Source organism: Palaemon carinicauda, chromosome 23, assembly GCF_036898095.1.
Source record: "Palaemon carinicauda isolate YSFRI2023 chromosome 23, ASM3689809v2, whole genome shotgun sequence".
In the NCBI taxonomy this organism is placed as follows: Eukaryota; Metazoa; Arthropoda; class Malacostraca; order Decapoda; family Palaemonidae; genus Palaemon; species Palaemon carinicauda.
In genome coordinates, this window is record NC_090747.1 from 86,359,771 (window position 1) to 86,377,038 (window position 17,268).

The 17,268-nt window shown below is 35.7% G+C and overlaps 1 protein-coding gene across 11 annotated transcripts in view; it reads left to right on the top strand.

Moving 5' to 3' along the window:
- Nucleotides 1–17,268, top strand: part of LOC137617207 (ubiquitin carboxyl-terminal hydrolase 47-like) — a 143,792-nt gene that overhangs the window by 23,385 nt on the left and 103,139 nt on the right. For 6 of the 11 annotated variants that reach the window (XM_068347117.1, XM_068347121.1, XM_068347118.1 and 3 more), the window contains exon 1: nucleotides 10,482–10,880. The exons of 4 other annotated variants lie outside the window; for them this stretch is intronic. In XM_068347117.1, the coding sequence (XP_068203218.1) occupies nucleotides 10,747–10,880 (134 nt within the window). In that variant the 5' untranslated portion in view covers nucleotides 10,482–10,746. Of the gene's footprint in view, nucleotides 1–10,480; nucleotides 10,881–17,268 lie in introns of those variants that run through there. One more of the 11 variants, XM_068347116.1, reaches the window with a different exon arrangement.

A 17,268-nucleotide genomic window follows, 5' to 3' on the forward strand; every position in this document is an offset into this window, starting at 1 on the left:
ATATATATATATATATATATATATATATATATATATATATATATATATTGTGTATGTGTGTGAGTTACGTGCGGACCAAGTAAACTTATCAGCGGAAATATAAGAACCCTCTCTTTAGGCTGTTATGTATTTTGGAATATAGTTAATCTCCGAGAGTTGAAATAAAAGTACTGCTAGGAAAAATTATCTAGAGGCTTACTGTACATTGACGAGATGGAGATGTTTGTTGTGATGTGCAGTGGTGTCACGTGAAAAAAAAGGTTGCATCATTACGCAAAAGACTATTAGTTATGTTTGAAATGGAATGTCAAATGTTTCTTCGAGGTATTGTGACCGTATGATATGAAGTAATCTTAAGGTTCAGATAAAAAAATGTCACATGGTTTGTATTGGTGTCATACTCGTACAGAAGGACCCTGAGTGTGTAATAAACACAAAATTTTACTTGAAATTTTAATAAAATAAAATAAATACTCGTACTTACTTTATTTGAATTGTTTATGAAATTCTGAAGAAGTAGGGTCTCGATTGAAGTATTTTGATTGTTCATGATCTTCTGAATAAGTAGGATCTTACTTGAAGTTTTTTTTTTTTTTTTTTTTTTTTTTTTTTTTTTTTTTTTTTTTTTTTTTGAAATTCTGAATAGGTAGGAATGTGGTCCACTCAGCTGTACAGTCAATTTAGGCAATAGGAATAGAACGATGGTGAAGACTCGTTTGTTGACTGATCTTTTCTAGGAATTGGCCGAACGGCTGTAAGCCTCCAAGGTGAAGAAGAATAGACACGATAGTTGCCGGTTATATCCGGACATCGGTGCAAAGGACATAGACGCTCGTATAAACCCGAAACGATATTACCCGAACGAAAATGTGTCTACCACTCGAGAACATTCAAACTCATTTTCGTCTCTTTGTCGCAACATAGGTTTATGTTCTCTTCCCCGAGAGGCGGAGTATGAGGGGAAACATGAGAAAAGGTCGTTTGCAGGGATAAGCCGGTTCATTATGAGCATACCAAGACCCTCGGTTGGCATTCAAGGTTAGTCATTCAGGCGAGATCCAGCTGGCCCTTGATTTGTTTGATGCTGCCAAATTGCCGTTATTTCACTCCTGGTCTTAACTTACACCTCTCGCGACTCCGGCTTTTATTGTTTCCTTGATCATCTCCAATGAATTGGCCTAGAGGCTGGCCTTTCTCTCTCTCTCTCTCTCTCTCTCTCTCTCTCTCTCTCTCTCTCTCTCTCTCTCTCTCTCTCTCTCTCTCTCTCTCTCTCTCTCTCTCTCTCTCTCCCTCAAAAGAGCGTATTTGTAATCATATCTAATCGACATATGTCTGGTGATTTTATACATACATGGGTATTGTATGCAAAAAATACATGGGTATTGTGTGCCTAAAATACATGGGTATTGTATGCGTAAAATATATGGCTATTGTATGCATACAATGCATGGGATGCAACAAATACATGGGTATTGTATGGCTAAAATACGTTAGTATTTTATGCATCTAATACATGGGTATTGTATGCATCTAATACATGGGTATTGTATGCATAAAACGTTGGTATTGTATGCATCAACTATGTGGACATTGTATGCATGAAATACATGGGTATTGTATGCATAAAACATGGTTGTTGCATGCATCAAATGCGTGGGCATTGTATGCATCAAATACAGGGGTATTGTATGGCTAAAATACGTGAATGTTTTATGCATCTAATACATTGGTATTGTATGCATAAAACGTGGGTATTGTATGTATCAAATCCGTTGGCATTGTATGCATCAAATACGTGGGCGTTGTATGCATGAAATACATGGGAATTGTATGCATAAATACATAGGTATTGTATGCATAAAATACTGAAAATTAATGGTTATATTGACAGATGAACAATTAGTCTTGCCACTGCTCTAGATTCTTCATTGTGGTGAATGTGTAGTCTATCATATCTTCTACTTTAAAATTGCCGAGGAAATATAGAAAATATACGTCACTTCCTAAGGTATTTTTAGAAACGGGTCAGTGTCATGTAAAATGTTTTTATGTTGTTCATGCGGTGTCCATTTGCCTCTTTTCATCCTCGTCATTGTTTGTCGGTTTCATAAAGATATGCACCCTCGTGTAGATCTCTTAAGTAGTCTTATGACTTTGCCTGAGTTTCAAGGAGTGTTTGTATTTCACATTTGTTAAATTTCTCTGCAAGTTACAAATTATGAGTGTTTGTATCGCGCATTTGTTCAATTTTTTTTATTTTTCCTCAGGTTTCAAATTATGAGTATATGTATTTTGCATTTGTTCAATTTTTCATTTTTCCTCAAGTTTCAAATTATGAATATTTAAATTTTGCATTTGTTAAATTTTCCATTTTTTCCACAAGTTTCGAATTATGCGAATTTGTATTTTGCATTTGTTAAATTTCCCATTTTTTCCACAAGTTTCAAATTATGCGAATTTGTATTTTGCGTTTGTTCAATTTTTCATTTTTCTTTAAGTTTCAAATTAAGAATATTTGTATTTTGCATTTGTTCAATTTTTCATTTCTTTTTCAAGTTTCAAATTATGAGTATTTGTATTTTGCATTTGTTCAATTTTTTATTTTTCCTCAAGTTTCAATGTAGTTTCATTTGCTTTTTCCTTGTTTCTACAATGAAGTCTCTCTCTCTCTCTCTCTCTCTCTCCTCTCTCTCTCTCTCTCTCTCTCTCTCTCCATTTTTAAAGAAGCCAGAGGAAAGTTGCCAGTATTGTGCGAAATCTCTTTTTCGTATTTACAAATTTATTTCGCAAAGTTATGTTTACTTTGGGGAAATTCATGTCAAGGTGTGAGTCAGCATAACTTAGCATAGCTTCATCTTGAAAGGATCAAGAGTTGCCTATTCTCTTTATATCTTATTTGCATAGTTTTATTATTCTGTAGGCGGTTGGAAGATGTAAGATGTAGCCGATGGCGATAAAACTAAAAATATATTTGCGAACGTCGGAGCCATATTTATGGAATATATTCGATATGTTTTCTTCTACATTGAAGATTTTTCGTCATAACGATTCATATATTTTGCCCTCGAGTAATATTTGGAGTATTTTATTATTATTATTATTATTATTATTATTATTATTATTATTATTATTATTATTATTATTATTATTAAATGCTAAGCTACAACCCTAGTTGGAAAAGCAGGATGCTTTAAAGCCCAGGGGCCCCAACAGGGAAAATAGCCCAGTGAGGAAAGGAAATAAAGAAAAAATAAAATATTTTAAGTATAGTAACATTAAAATATTTCCTATAAAAACTAACAAAACAAGAGGAAGAGAAAATGTACTGCTTTGCAATATAAATATTCAGTATAAACGAAAAACACCACCCGAGTTTGTTTGTTAATATAATGCCAGTTTCATTGGCCGTAAGAGAATTGTAATTTTATTTTTTCCATGAAAAAATGCCACTTCCAGAATATTGTTGTTATTGTAAGGCATTAAAACTACGTACCGCATATTGTTCTGTAACTTGATTTAATATTGTTTAGTTTTCCTCTTCTTCACAATGGAGTTTTTATCCCTTGCCCATTTTTTTCCCAGTTGTTTCTTCTCACATGTTTCTTCTCATATGTTGTTTGATATGATATGTATATGTTTCTTAAGGTATCTATATCAGACATGATGTGATAATGTTGTTTCTTATGGTGTCAATACCAGACAGGAATGATTCTTCGACAGAATAAAATTTCTTAAATAGCTTTTAAAGGTTTTCTTATCTATCACTGGGTTGAATGCTACGTCACGTGTGATGATTACGGTTATTAATATTCCTACCTTTTATTTTTCCTTGGAAAAATATTCTGGTTCCTAATTAGGGCTTGTTCAGAGAATCTCATTATAGTCGCCAGTTTCCACATGATTCAAGTGTTTTAATTTGGCTTTAATTTTGGTTTCACGAGGTGTTGCTTTTACATTAACGTGAATGTGGAATGTAAAACATAGTTGAGAATTGCAACAATAATGCTCAAGTGTTATTTTTTCATACATTCCGGAAAATGCACATGAATTTTGCTATGAAATTATAGTTGATTATGCTGACATTGGTTCTCAAGTGCTTGAAAATGATAGAATCGTTGTTGATCAGCTGCTAGAGTGAAACTGGTGATAGTAAGTGAATGACGTCGTAACTTGTATAAGATTGAGGGCGGGAAATGTCTTCAAGGTCACTGCGGTGTATGATTGTTGAAGTAGGATTTACCCAGATGTAGGATACGCGGGAAGTGGACAGTTGCCTTATGCGTCCGGTTTGGAAGACATGTCAGATTCTTTTTATTTGCTGTGCATTTAGAAAAACCTCAATTTATTGTAATTGTTTAATGATTTCTCTGAAATTGCATATCATTATATTTAAAAAAAAATCCTTCCTTGTTCCCTGTATTTTAGATATTGTTCTACTGGTGCATTTTAACAGCTATTATGTTTATGAAATTTTGAAAGGACCCTGATATTTTAACGGGGTTGCCGAATACAATTTTGAAAGATCTCGCCTTTTATCCCCTGTATAGTGTTTGGAATATTTACGAGACCCCGTCTTCACTTATCGTTTTTAAGACCTTGCACATAGCTATGTATCCTGAATATCTGTCTTAAAGACATTCGTATCTTATAGTAGAGGACATAGTTTACATCCTCTTGAGGGCACCCTAGAACGGCCAGTATGTTTACATCATCGAAATTGATGTCTGCGATAAAATGTCCACTTGAACGTAAATATTGATAATGTTACGAGGTAACTGCTCTTCCCAGGGGAAATATGGTCTTGAGTGTATGATCATTACTCATTCAATGTGATAGTTTTATTATATGATTAAGGGCATAATCCTAAGTAACGTTTTTCCTTAATTTGACATTCAATGATAGGTTCCGTGACTTGAGTTCCAAGAGGGAGTATGTTTTTATTTTTTTCAATTGTCTTTTTGTAGGCTTTTGATTTTATCGCTATTTTTTTATACAAATAACTAGCAGTTCCGCCGTCATTAGATATATTAGGCTACCTGTTAATGACCTCTTCGAATCATCATCCTCGTCCTGTGCAGTGTTTGTTAAAGTATTTGGAAAGATTTTAATCTAAAATTTTACTGCTGAATTAATTTAATAAGTATTTCACGATGTTCATCTAGAAGCTTCATGTTTCTCTCTCTCTCTCTCTCTCTCTCTCTCTCTCTCTCTCTCATTTATCTGCGGCAGTTCAAGTGCCCCATTAATAAGACAGCACATTAGTTAGATGATGTCCCAGACTGGATTGAATCTATACCCTAACGAAAGACCTAAGTGTATATATATGTATATATATATATATATATATATGTGTGTGTGTGTGTGTGTGTGTGTGTATGTATATATGTATACGTATGAATGTTTGTAATGATGTGCCTTTATGATATAATTAAAAAGTTAATTTGTATAATGACTAATGATATTTTCTAAGCATAATTTTATATTGCATGTGTAGATGAATATTGAATCCCCCTTAGGTGAACTTGGAATATTTATAGTTTTCCAAGAGACGGGAATCAAATAGACCCAGTGTGTATGAAGAAAGGATTAAGTGTTAGCTATAAACAAATGTGTAAATTTCATTGTGATAAATTCAAAAATTGTCCGACTTCGTATTTTATAAGACGACATAATTGCTTTAGATTTTAAAAGTTCTCTCTGCGTATCTTTTACTATAATGTATAGTGTGTAAATAAGCCTTACTTACACAGTAATCCTCTTGAAGTAAATAATTTCTTAAAAGCTAAATAAATAGGAACTACATGTCTGTATGCATTTTTTTTTTTTGCCCATCTTATGTAGGCGTGCGTGCGCTACAGTTCCATCGGGAGAGGAGGTAGCGTTGTAGTAGTAGATTCTAAATCTATTTCGGTGGTGGCATGTGTGATTGTGGCCATGGGCCAGGAAGCTGTTGGGTTGTGGTGTAGGTTGTTCGCTGGGAGTTGATGATGCTGGCTGCCGTGGAGAATACAAGATTGTTCCACTTGAGATTTTCTGGCTAGATATCATCCTAGAGTTTATGATCAATGTGGGGGAAACCATTTAACTGCTTACAAACGTGGTTTTGGGTGCAAAATCGTTTGTTTATTTAGTATATGTGTCCTCTTAAAGGGAATGGCACCAGGATGGGTTACCCTTCTGGATTTTAATTTATAATTAATGTGAGGTGCCTAGTCACCCTTTTCTATCTATCTATCTAGAGAGAGAGAGAGAGAGAGAGAGAGAGAGAGAGAGAGAGAGAGAGAGAGAGATTTTCCATCTATTACTTATTGTTTCTATTTTGGGATGGTTTCTTAGAGACATTACTTGATTAGCTAAATTTAAATGATTTGTTAATAAGAGAAATGCACTGTACGGAGAACTCCCACTTCAGTCACTTATACCCGGGCTAAACTGATTTGGCCCCGTGGTAGTGGCATAGGGTACTACCATAACATTATTAGTTGGGGAAGGCCCAAGGGCTTGAGATACCATTTCCCATTGTCCAAAGACAGAAAATCATGTATTATTTGGAGTTTTTGAGAGAATGCCCTTAAATTGAAAATAAGCTCCTTTTTTTTTTTAAGTTATGGTAGCCTATTGGAAAAGTCCCTGTGTGGCAGTCTGCTGGACGTATGTTCGAGACCCGCTTAAGCTCGGTAGTTTCTAGTCGTGTCACCATCCTTGTGAGCTGGTGATGGGGTGTCTGGAGGAGCCTATAGATCTACCTGATGATATATCAGCAGCCATTGCCTGGCCCTCCTTGGTCCTAGCCTGATGTAGAGGGTCCTTGGGCGCTGATCATATCTTTATATGGTCACTCCAGGGCATTGTCTTTTCCCTTGTTTTTTGCCATTCACGAACGACCTTTAAACCTTTAATGGCAATAATTTTTTTTCTTTTGTAGCATGTCATGAATTCAATCTGTATTACTTTTCCACCCTGTATGGCAATTGGTTGACACACACACACACACACACACACACACATTTGCATTTACACTGAGTATTTCTTCCAATGGTGAGGGGTAAATGTCCTTGAGAATTTCTGTAGCTTTTTTAGCACTCAAGCAGAAACACTTCGTCCATTGCCAAGTAGTTGAAAAGTCACGCCCACATGAACACGGAGGGGTTATTAGTCGTGCCCATAACCATGTGACCCAAGTCCTGTGATCAATTGCCTCGCTTTGCAATTGTGAGAGAAAGAGAAAGAAAGAGAATTGGGAGAGAAATGTAAGATAACGCATGTAGGTATCCTTGTATGTAACTTTATACTTGCATATGTAAAGGGCTACCTTCACGGAGGGGTTATTAGTCGTGCCCATAACCATGTGACCCAAGTCCTGTGATCAATTGCCTCGCTTTGCAATTGTGAGAGAAAGAGAAAGAAAGAGAATAGGGAGAGAAATGTAAGATAACGCATGTAGGTATCCTTGTATGTAACTTTATACTTGCATATGTAAAGGGCTACCTTCACGGAGGGGTTATTAGTCGTGCCCATAACCATGTGACCCAAGTCCTGTGATCAATTGCCTCGCGTTGCAATTGTGAGATAAAGAGAAAGAAAGAGAATAGAGAGAGAAATGTAAGATAACGCATGTAGGTATCCTTGTATATAACTTTATACTTGAATATGTAAAGGGCTATCTTTCTGAATTGGTGTTTGTTTAGCTTTTCATCATATCGTCTTTTATGCAGTTTTATAAGCGATGGTGTTGAGGGCAACCTGCGGCAGAGTTAGTTTGATAAAAAAATATGTTGCCACATACAGGTTAATAACCAGCCGGACATATCTCGATTATTAGCTTTTTATGACTTAGGTAGCATCGTTGGGTCATAGAGGGAAAGAAACTTGCTGTTCAAAACAATATATGCATCTCTAAAACAGTCTTCTCTGTACTTCGCTTTTCAGACTGTGAAATATTCACAATTATTGTATAGTTAAATTAAAGGAAAAATTGAGATATTAGCTGCGTCATTTCGACCCTTAGCTGCACTCACTTATTAGCCTTCTTCTAGTCATTCATTCCTGCTACTTTTCTTCCATCTTGTTGTCCAGCCTATTTTATTAACTTTTCCTTCGTGGTTCTCTTCTGGGTTTTCCCTTGTTGCATGTAGACCCTGAATGGCCTCCCAGGCCCCATTGCTGAGCTTTTAGACCTAAATTCAGAACTCCAATCCAATAATATGGAAGGTCCATTATCAGTCTTCAAATGCATATTATTATAAGTCCTTGCCACCGTTTTCTGAACAAATGCAGTTGAATCTGTTGACGTTGTCTGTAAATAAGGTACCTATTACTTAATCACCTGTAAGGGTTGCAACTAGGAGTATAAAACGGGAAATGTTACCAACCTCATTCAAGAAGTCTTGTTTAGATGTATAAAATTAAGGTTTACACACACTGTAGCCACCCTATTGAAGGTGAAATAATTGTGGTGATATATATATAATATATATATGTATATATATGTATATGTATATATATGTATATATATATATATATATATATATATATCTGTGTGCGTGCGTGCGCGCAATAACTCATATATCAATGGTGGCTCCAGAGAGTAAAACCAACATTGGTCACCACTGTGTTCTTGCTTTGTTATGATTTGAGGATGAACTCTGCCGAAAATTTCCCCCACATTAGTTATTCAATATCCGTTCATAGGAAGCTCAATATTTTATCGAACATTTCTAAGTACTCTTCATGTCATTTACTTCCCCGATTTTCCTAGTATATTTGCATACTTAAAAGTAATTTCCAGTAAACCCTCTCTCCTGTCTTAGCCATTCCGAATTATACCAACTTTTCACACCCTATCCTTCTCCATTCTTTCCTCGTGACATAATCATCTCAAAATACACTGACCCCATTTCCACCTAGGCAAATTTTATTGTCAAATCTAATGGTTTATTCTTGAGATCGTTTTAGTTCATCGTCCTTTTCTCATTATTTACATTTAGCATCAGCACGTCACTTCCAAGGAATGTAGAGATTTTCTTGGTGGGGATTATTTATATTTATTTATGCATTTTTTTTATTATTTGACAGAAAGCTATTGCACTTGCTGGGGTTCAGCGACCATTAGTGACCACCTGTCTCTCTTGTCAGTGTAATTGGGTGATTCTTTTATGGCATTTTCTAAATTCTCTCTTTTTGCACTATGTATACATTTGTCTTGACCCTTAGGGTTATGTTGTTGAACGGGTGAGATTGTCACCGAAACTTTATGATTTGTTGTGTCGTGTAGAGTAAAAGGAAGTTTCCTGTAAGTGGATTATTTGTTTATTTTTTAGATTGATCTCAAAGTGCTTTTTTTTAATATTTTTTTTTATAGCACTACTTCCTTGCGTGGCTTTTGGTTATTGAAATAGTGTGCATTTTATAGTGAAAGCGTCATTTGATTTAACAGTTTTAACTTTTGGATTTTACTAATTTAGAAAAACTTCCCTAGTAAGAAATAAATATTGTAGATTGAAAGATGAATCAAAGTTGGATTTTTATTTACGGGAGAGGGATATGAATAAAATGTTTATCAATACGAAAATATAATCTTGATTCAATAGTACATGCATTGCATCGGACATCACTTATTTTCATATGTAATGCAGTTGTATTTATACAACTTTTCAAATTTTGCACATGTATGAGGTAGATCGTGAAGGAACCATTATTAATACTTTTTTGATGCCACAAATGTAATTTTGTGAAGTCGTCCCGTATAGGTCTTCACACAATTAAAAGTTCACCGTTGATAACTTTATCAAATTGAGGTTATCGCCCATTTGCATTGCCTCTTTAGTTAATAGCGAGTCTGTTTTTGCGCAAATTTTCTTACTCGTCGAACTTTAGTGAATAGGGAAGACGAAGCGAACTGGTCAGGAAGAGAAGCTACAGAGGTCGAGGGGTGTTTTAGATTTAAAAATAGATTCTCGGAATGCAATATCTCGAACACAAAGTCTGCAAGTTGGGTTTATTACTGATAAATGATTGTGAAACAAAGATAGCGTTTTCAGTTTCATTCATGGTAAGGAAGTTGTTGGTTTTCGTTGCCCTACATAATATACTATTGTATATTTTTATTTTTTTCCCATTATAGAGGTCGATTTGCTTTTTGTTGTCCATTAAGATTGTTTGAAAGACAACTCCTTTAGTATTCGTACTGTGTATAATTAACATTTATTTACTACTGTAAACATTCAGCATTTTTTGTTTACCAAGAATAGCTTGGCTGTTTGTGTAAAATGTAGGGTGGAGGTGTTGTGGGATGGCGTGTAGATGTGTGGGGGGAAAGCAGGAGGTAGTGTGGGCAAAATCAGGAAGGGCACGACTATGAAGAGTAGGGAATAGGGAGGGGCATGCCCAAGGACTGAGCCGGATGAGGGGCAGGCGCTAAGGAACCGAGAGAGAGAGAGAGAGGGAGAGAGAGAGAGGGGAGAGACCAAGAATCGGGCAGGGCCTGGCAATCAGTAGTGGAGGTGAGGGCACCGTGGCTGGCCTCACCTGTGTGTGTGTTTTGGTGGTGAAGTGGTTTTAGTGACGTGACGTGACGCGACTCGAAGGGAAAGAAGAGGAAGCAGGAGAAGAGAGAGAGAGAGGGAAGCGTAAAAGAGGGATAGAATAAGCGAGAGATTGAAAAGAAAATATACAATTGAAAGATACCGAACGAAAAACGTGTTCATTGGAGGACATAACCACACACGATTATAATGTGCCTGAAAGATGATGGCAGACCCACAAACCATCAACAGCCCGCCGCACAGTCAACAGCCACAGGTTCCTCCAGCAGTAACGCCGAACAACAGCAACAGCAGCAGCAGTTACAGCAGTCGCAGCAGCAGTTGCAGCCCAGTAAGGTTAGTTTCCGGCAGAAGATTGCGCTGCGTGCCATCCTTCGTGTTTTGAAAAAGGGTTGAGTGCCTCAAGGGCAGCTCGGTTAGTTTCTGTTATCTGTGTAAAGTAAATACAGTATATCAAGGAGAGAGAGAGAGAGAGAGAGAGAGAGAGAGAGAGAGAGAGAGCTTGGTCGACCAAGGACTTGGAGGAAATACTTAAGGAGCAAGACAGTTAGACAGCTTCAGTAGCAATAGCAGTAGGCGTTTAGGACCAGCTAAAGGGGGGAAACCGTTGGCAGATGCTTCGTTCTATTCTAGTCTGAACACGCACATTCCTACATCAGTCTCAAACTCCCAAACGCGCACACGTTGCCGTCTCTGTTCACCCACGCTTACCGCCTCCTCTCATTGACATTAAGCACAAAATCGAACTTCCTTACCCCAACGTGTCTTATTACGTGGTTATACCTTCTTGTAGGTTTGTCACCTACCAAAAATGTACTGTTCTTGGTTAAGTTTTTAGTTATATATACTACATATACAGTAAATACATATAATTTACCACAGGTCTTGGTATATATATATATATATATATAGAGAGAGAGAGAGAGAGAGAGAGAGAGAGAGAGATACAGTATATATATATATATATATATATATATATATACACACATTATATATATACATATATATACGTACACACACACACACACACACACACATATATATATATATATATATATAAACAGTTACTGTCCCACTGATATATGGATGAACCTCCCATGCACACAAGGCTCAACTGCAACACGTCAAACTTCATGCACTTGATCTTTCACTTTTTGTAGGTCATCTACTCCTCCCTCCTAACACTTCTCGACTATATACGTTTGACTTAACTTCGTTCTCTATTATCTCCATGTAGCCTTTTCTAAAATGCCGGGGTTTCTCCCACTCTTCATATTGGCCGCATAAGGGTAATCCATTCATAGTATCTTGCAGTATCCCCTTGAGCCCTTGCTGCGCACTCTGTATGGCCTTTTATTATACCACAGTTCCATTTTCATTTCTTCCATCTTGCTGCCCAGACTCTTTCAACTTTGCCTTCATTGTGCAGCTTTGGGGGTTTCCTCTCGTGGTGCCTTGATGCTGAATGGCTTCCTAGATCCCAACGGAAAGTCAAATAGCTAAAATTTGAAAATTCATACACGTTGATTTTCATAGATACTTGACCACATACTACTGTCATCTTTCATATTTGCTCTTGGTTAATTTTATTGCAGTTGGTAATTTTGTCAGCGCCAGATTCATAATGAAATATAATCTTTACATGTGATTCCTATGAGGTCAGTTTATTGATGACTTCAAATAAATCTGGTTTAAGAAAATAGGGTGATACAGGAGGAATAGAAAACAAGCCATAACTTAAATTTACATTTAGTACAGGTAATTTACAGGCATTAGAAAATGTTAATTTGGGTAAAGTCCTTCAAGTGGATTAATGTGTTGGGTATCATAATGTTTTGACCTGATGTACAGTCAAGGCATTATTACTGTACCCTTTGGACACTGCAAAGAACCCAAGCATAGTGGTGTTTATAACTAAAAATTTCCACTGAATATATTAAAGAAAGCCATCGAAATGATGGTAATGTAATTTATATAAGCATCTGAAGGTTTGTCTATATGAACGAAGCAGCAAAAAATTACAGTATAAAAAAAAAAATACACTAATAATACCTTGTCTCTACATTGGCTCAAGCCAAGCCATCGGATTAACTGGTCCAAGGCAGACAGTAATCCATGTTAATGACTTTTCCCAAAGAACTGCTTTGGAATCTAATTTAATAACTTGTACCATAGGTCAAAATATAAATTTAGATCATGGTTAATTTTCCACTGATCCTTTATTATCCTCTTTTTCTTAAAACTTATGAGGTCACCAAGAAATGGAACAAATAATGATCGCACGTCCCGCATGGTTATGAAATATCTATTTTATACAAGTTAATTGCTATTCTGATGAGGTCAGTGAAACGAAAGTCCTAATTCCAACAATTTTTTTTAACTTTCGTGGATTGACACAAGCCTCACTGCATCAATCGTCACTTTTCCTACAAGTATTCACACACTTCGTCTCTTGACTTAGGTCAGTCTCTATAGATATTAAGCAGGCATGAAGGCAACACTTATGTCTCAGACTCACTTCTGCTATTACACCAAACCAGTCGTTCGCTGCACTGTATTTTCTAACATTTTGTTTTCGTCTTGGTAGCGGTTAATGTCATCCAGCATCGTTCTCTGTTCTATGCTCCTCAGCACCTTCCTCATAGCTCGTTTGGTGATTGTGTCAAAATATGGCTTTCTGTTTTCCATGGAAATAATTTTTCCCTTTGTTCTCAAACGTTTCTCAAACTTCGAACAAATACTGGATTGAAAAAAAGAAAAGCTTTTCTAAACCAACACACATTCATCTATCAATAATTCTAGCATAAGTCTTACTATTTAAAATAGTATTGTAATCTATGCTTCTTTGGGTTTACAATATGTAATTACCCTTTAATTCTTACAGTTGCACCAGTCACCATTATTTTCATCAAATGGATTATTTTCCTCAAACCCAAATGTGAGATGTACAGTTGGCGTCATTAATTCTGGTACACTGACATCTGTTTTGCTTCACACGAAGTGTACTTGAATTAATGAAGCCAACTGTACATTATATACCCAAGTCATCTTCCTAGTCACATTGATACCACCATAATGCAACTTCTCTTGTATACTTTTCTTGATTCCCTGTGTGCATTTTCAACTTCTTATATAGCATTTGTATGTTCTCAACAGTATTTTCCCTAATCACCCTAAAAATTATATGGACATTTCACACTTGGCTCCTTTCAGTGCTTCTTTTCCGTCTTCCACATTCAACAATTCTGATCTCCATTGTCCTAAGATTACATGCACCTGACAGGGGTGACTCCATCGAAAAACAAAGGCTCCATTCGTCTTACAAATACTGAATTATGGCTGGGTCCCACTTTACAATAAAAGTTCCACAATATTAGCCGCTTCTATCACCTATACTAAATCCTCGACCGCAGTTTATACTGGACCATTCAAAGGTATCTTGCATCGAGGATATCTGCTCCCTTCCAGTTTCATCTTTCCCGCCATTCCATTTGCCCTCTCAATTATTGTATTGGCGTTCATTAATATCGTAATGGATATAAGTATTTTGTACTTTATGTAAAGGGAAGTACAAAGTTTCTCGATTGTTTACCGAGTATATATATATATATATATATATATATAGTTTTGGTAATAAATTTTTTTTTATTGTGTATTACGTAATTACCTGAACACGTAGTCGTATCCTTAGTTGAGGGCTATTTGCATTATTTGTTTTGGAAATTTATGAAAACTGTCACGTTTGTGTAATTGTGTTGTAGTATATTGTAGCAGCGCATGTTGAAATAAATGATGTAACCGTTTATTTTAGACAATAAAAGAAATACATGTCCTACTTATCGGAAATATTTTAGTCGTTAGGGGTGAATATATACGTGTTAACTATTCATATTTTTCATATACTTGAAGTTTCGTTTTTAAATCTTAAAATTTTATTGGGTCTTTTTTTATTTTTCTATTCTTAGCTTTAGCATTGACCGACATATTGCCTGATGTCTTAAGCACTTTAAAATGTCAGTTTGTCTCTTGTATCTTATAATGCAATAATTTTTGACGTTTAGTCCATCCATATGTCGTTCTATAGTTTATGTACATATATAAACGTCAGTGTGTTTTTATTTCTTCTAGTTCATAATCTGAAGCACGTGAAGGTGTTCAGAGGTGAATTTTCTCAGAAAAAGTCCTAAGGGCAGTACCAAGTTAATACTAAAGTGCCCCTAAATTTTATTTCAATATTTGATTTATTGGATAATTTTGTTAAGTTGATTAGAATCATGATTGAATCTGAATCTTATAAGATGCTGTTTTCTGGTTTTAATTGCAAGATTATTTTTTTTACTTCATAAAAGCGGTAATTAAATTTTTGAGGTTTAGTTAAAATCAGTATATGAACTTCTGTCCTTGGGATTTTAACCATATTAGTTGATGTAAAGATACTGGACCTTGTCTTATCACATCCGTGGTACAAGGGATTAGATGTATTATAAGAATGTAGCCATAAAGACACCATTGATATCTACTGGGCTGAAGAAGTTATCATTAGGTTATATTAAGATAAGGACACGAAGAATATGAAACGGCAAAAACGTAATATGCTTCGCTATATCGCCAAGGAAGAGTCAAGTTATTTTTGTCTTAACACCACAGCTGTCGGAAACTACCCAATTTTCAAATATTTTTTTTTCTGTGGATACTCTGCTTATTTTGATTGTCTCTCCGCTATATGTCAGTAAAGTAAGTAGGAGTATAGTTGTTTACGGATGGTAGCCAGAAATCGAAAGGTGGAAAAAAGTCCAACTGTAAAAAAAAATAGAAAAAATAAATGTCTGCAGCTTCAGGTTTTGTGTATTATAGAAATTGCTTCCTGGTCAACAGGATGATCGACTTTCTAGGCGTCTTTGGTGGTCTTGAATCCCATCATATTAGAAAGCCAAATAAGCAGTAGGAATATTTTTAAACAACGAGGTTTTAGAGTGATAACTGAACTGCCAATAGTTTTTGTTATACATAAATTTTTGTGTTACGAGTTTTGATAGATTATTTACGTTTCGAACAAAGGATGAGTTCTCAAATTAAGGGCAGTTAATAATTGAAAATAGAATTTTTGTGTAAATATCAGGTTTTGAGAGTTTTTGTGACTACATAACTAGCACCATATTGCTTTTCATGATGAAAGTATACACATTGGTGAAGTCGGTTCTACTAGAACATTATTGGCTACTTTAAGTTGTTAGAATGTTAGTCTTAATTAAAAGTCTCAGCTATGCCTTTTGTCCATCATAGAAGTTATTTTGTGTGCCCTGACGAAGCTAAATTCCATTAAATTCCTCAGTATTAACTATTCCAGCAGTACTCTGATGCGGTACTCAACCAAACTTTATCTTTCCGTGGGGAAATCTTATTGTTTTCATTTCTTAAAGTCGTGATTTACGAAAATATAAATCTCCCATCCTCAGCTAAGTCTCATTCCGAGATTTAATTTAAGCCCAATAGTTTTGTGATTTCACTACCCCCTTGACCTGCGCTTCTCTCCTCTAAATAGCACACAGAGGACTGCAGGTTCGCCCAGCCTGAGTCTCCTATGTTGGAATGCGTTGATTTTTCCCCTGAATCACTTGATCATATCAGAAGAGATGCACTTTGTATCCTGGACATTCTTGGCTTTTGTTTACTCGCTGTAATAAGAAGTGTACAAAAATCACGTATTTTTCTTGCTTATGTATATACGACTGTAAAAGAATTCAATGCCTTGGGTACTTGCCGGGATTCTTAGTTTAGTTAAATTAGATTTTTTATTCACTTGTACTCAACTGAATTTTTGTTTTACTTTCGTACAATGACCTGATTTAAGCATTTCTTGTATCAGATGGTCGAGTTGTGTCCATGAACAGATTTATTGTATTTAGTGTTTGTTCCAGATAAGCGACAATGAGGCGTAGATAGGGATTTTCATCAATCCTTATTCTGATTTTTTTATCTAATGTGGAATACAGACGGTCAATACCGTAATCATACTTTGAACAGATTACTTTGACCTTTTTTATTTTAGTTTTTTTTTATACTTATTTTCAATCTATTTTAATGTTACCGTTCTTACAATATTTTTTTTTTCAATTTTTTTTTTCAATTTTACATTACATTACTTCTCTTGTGGTTTATTTATTTATGTTCCTCACTGGGCTATTATTCCGTTGGAGCTCTTGGTCTTGTACCATTATGCTTTTTCAACAAATGGGATGTAGCTTGACTAGTGATAGTAATAATGATAGATTATTTTACTTTATCAATTGTAGTATAGTAACCCCACGTTGACGTCATAGTACTTAGAGCAACGGGAAGACGTATACTATTAACTTATACCATACGTTGTAGTTCAGCTTTACCAATCTATGCTCTTTGTGTGTGTGTGTGTTTTTTTTTTTTTCATAACTGAGCGATCCCAAAACTGTGCAATCACGCTCCGAAACCCAACTCGTCGACACTACTTTCCACAGTGTTGACTTTCGTCTGTGTCTGTGGTCGTTTGATTTGATAGAGAGTCAGATAGTGTAGTTTGATGTTTAGATTTACGTCTGATTATCTATGTTTAACTAGAGTATTTGGGATGGGGAGTTTTGAGTGTGGCAGTGAAGTGAGCCCTTTTGTTTTTATGGCAACTTTGATTTTCGTGCAACGACTAAATAAAAAGGATTCTCTCTCTCTCTCTCTCTCTCTCTCTCTCTCT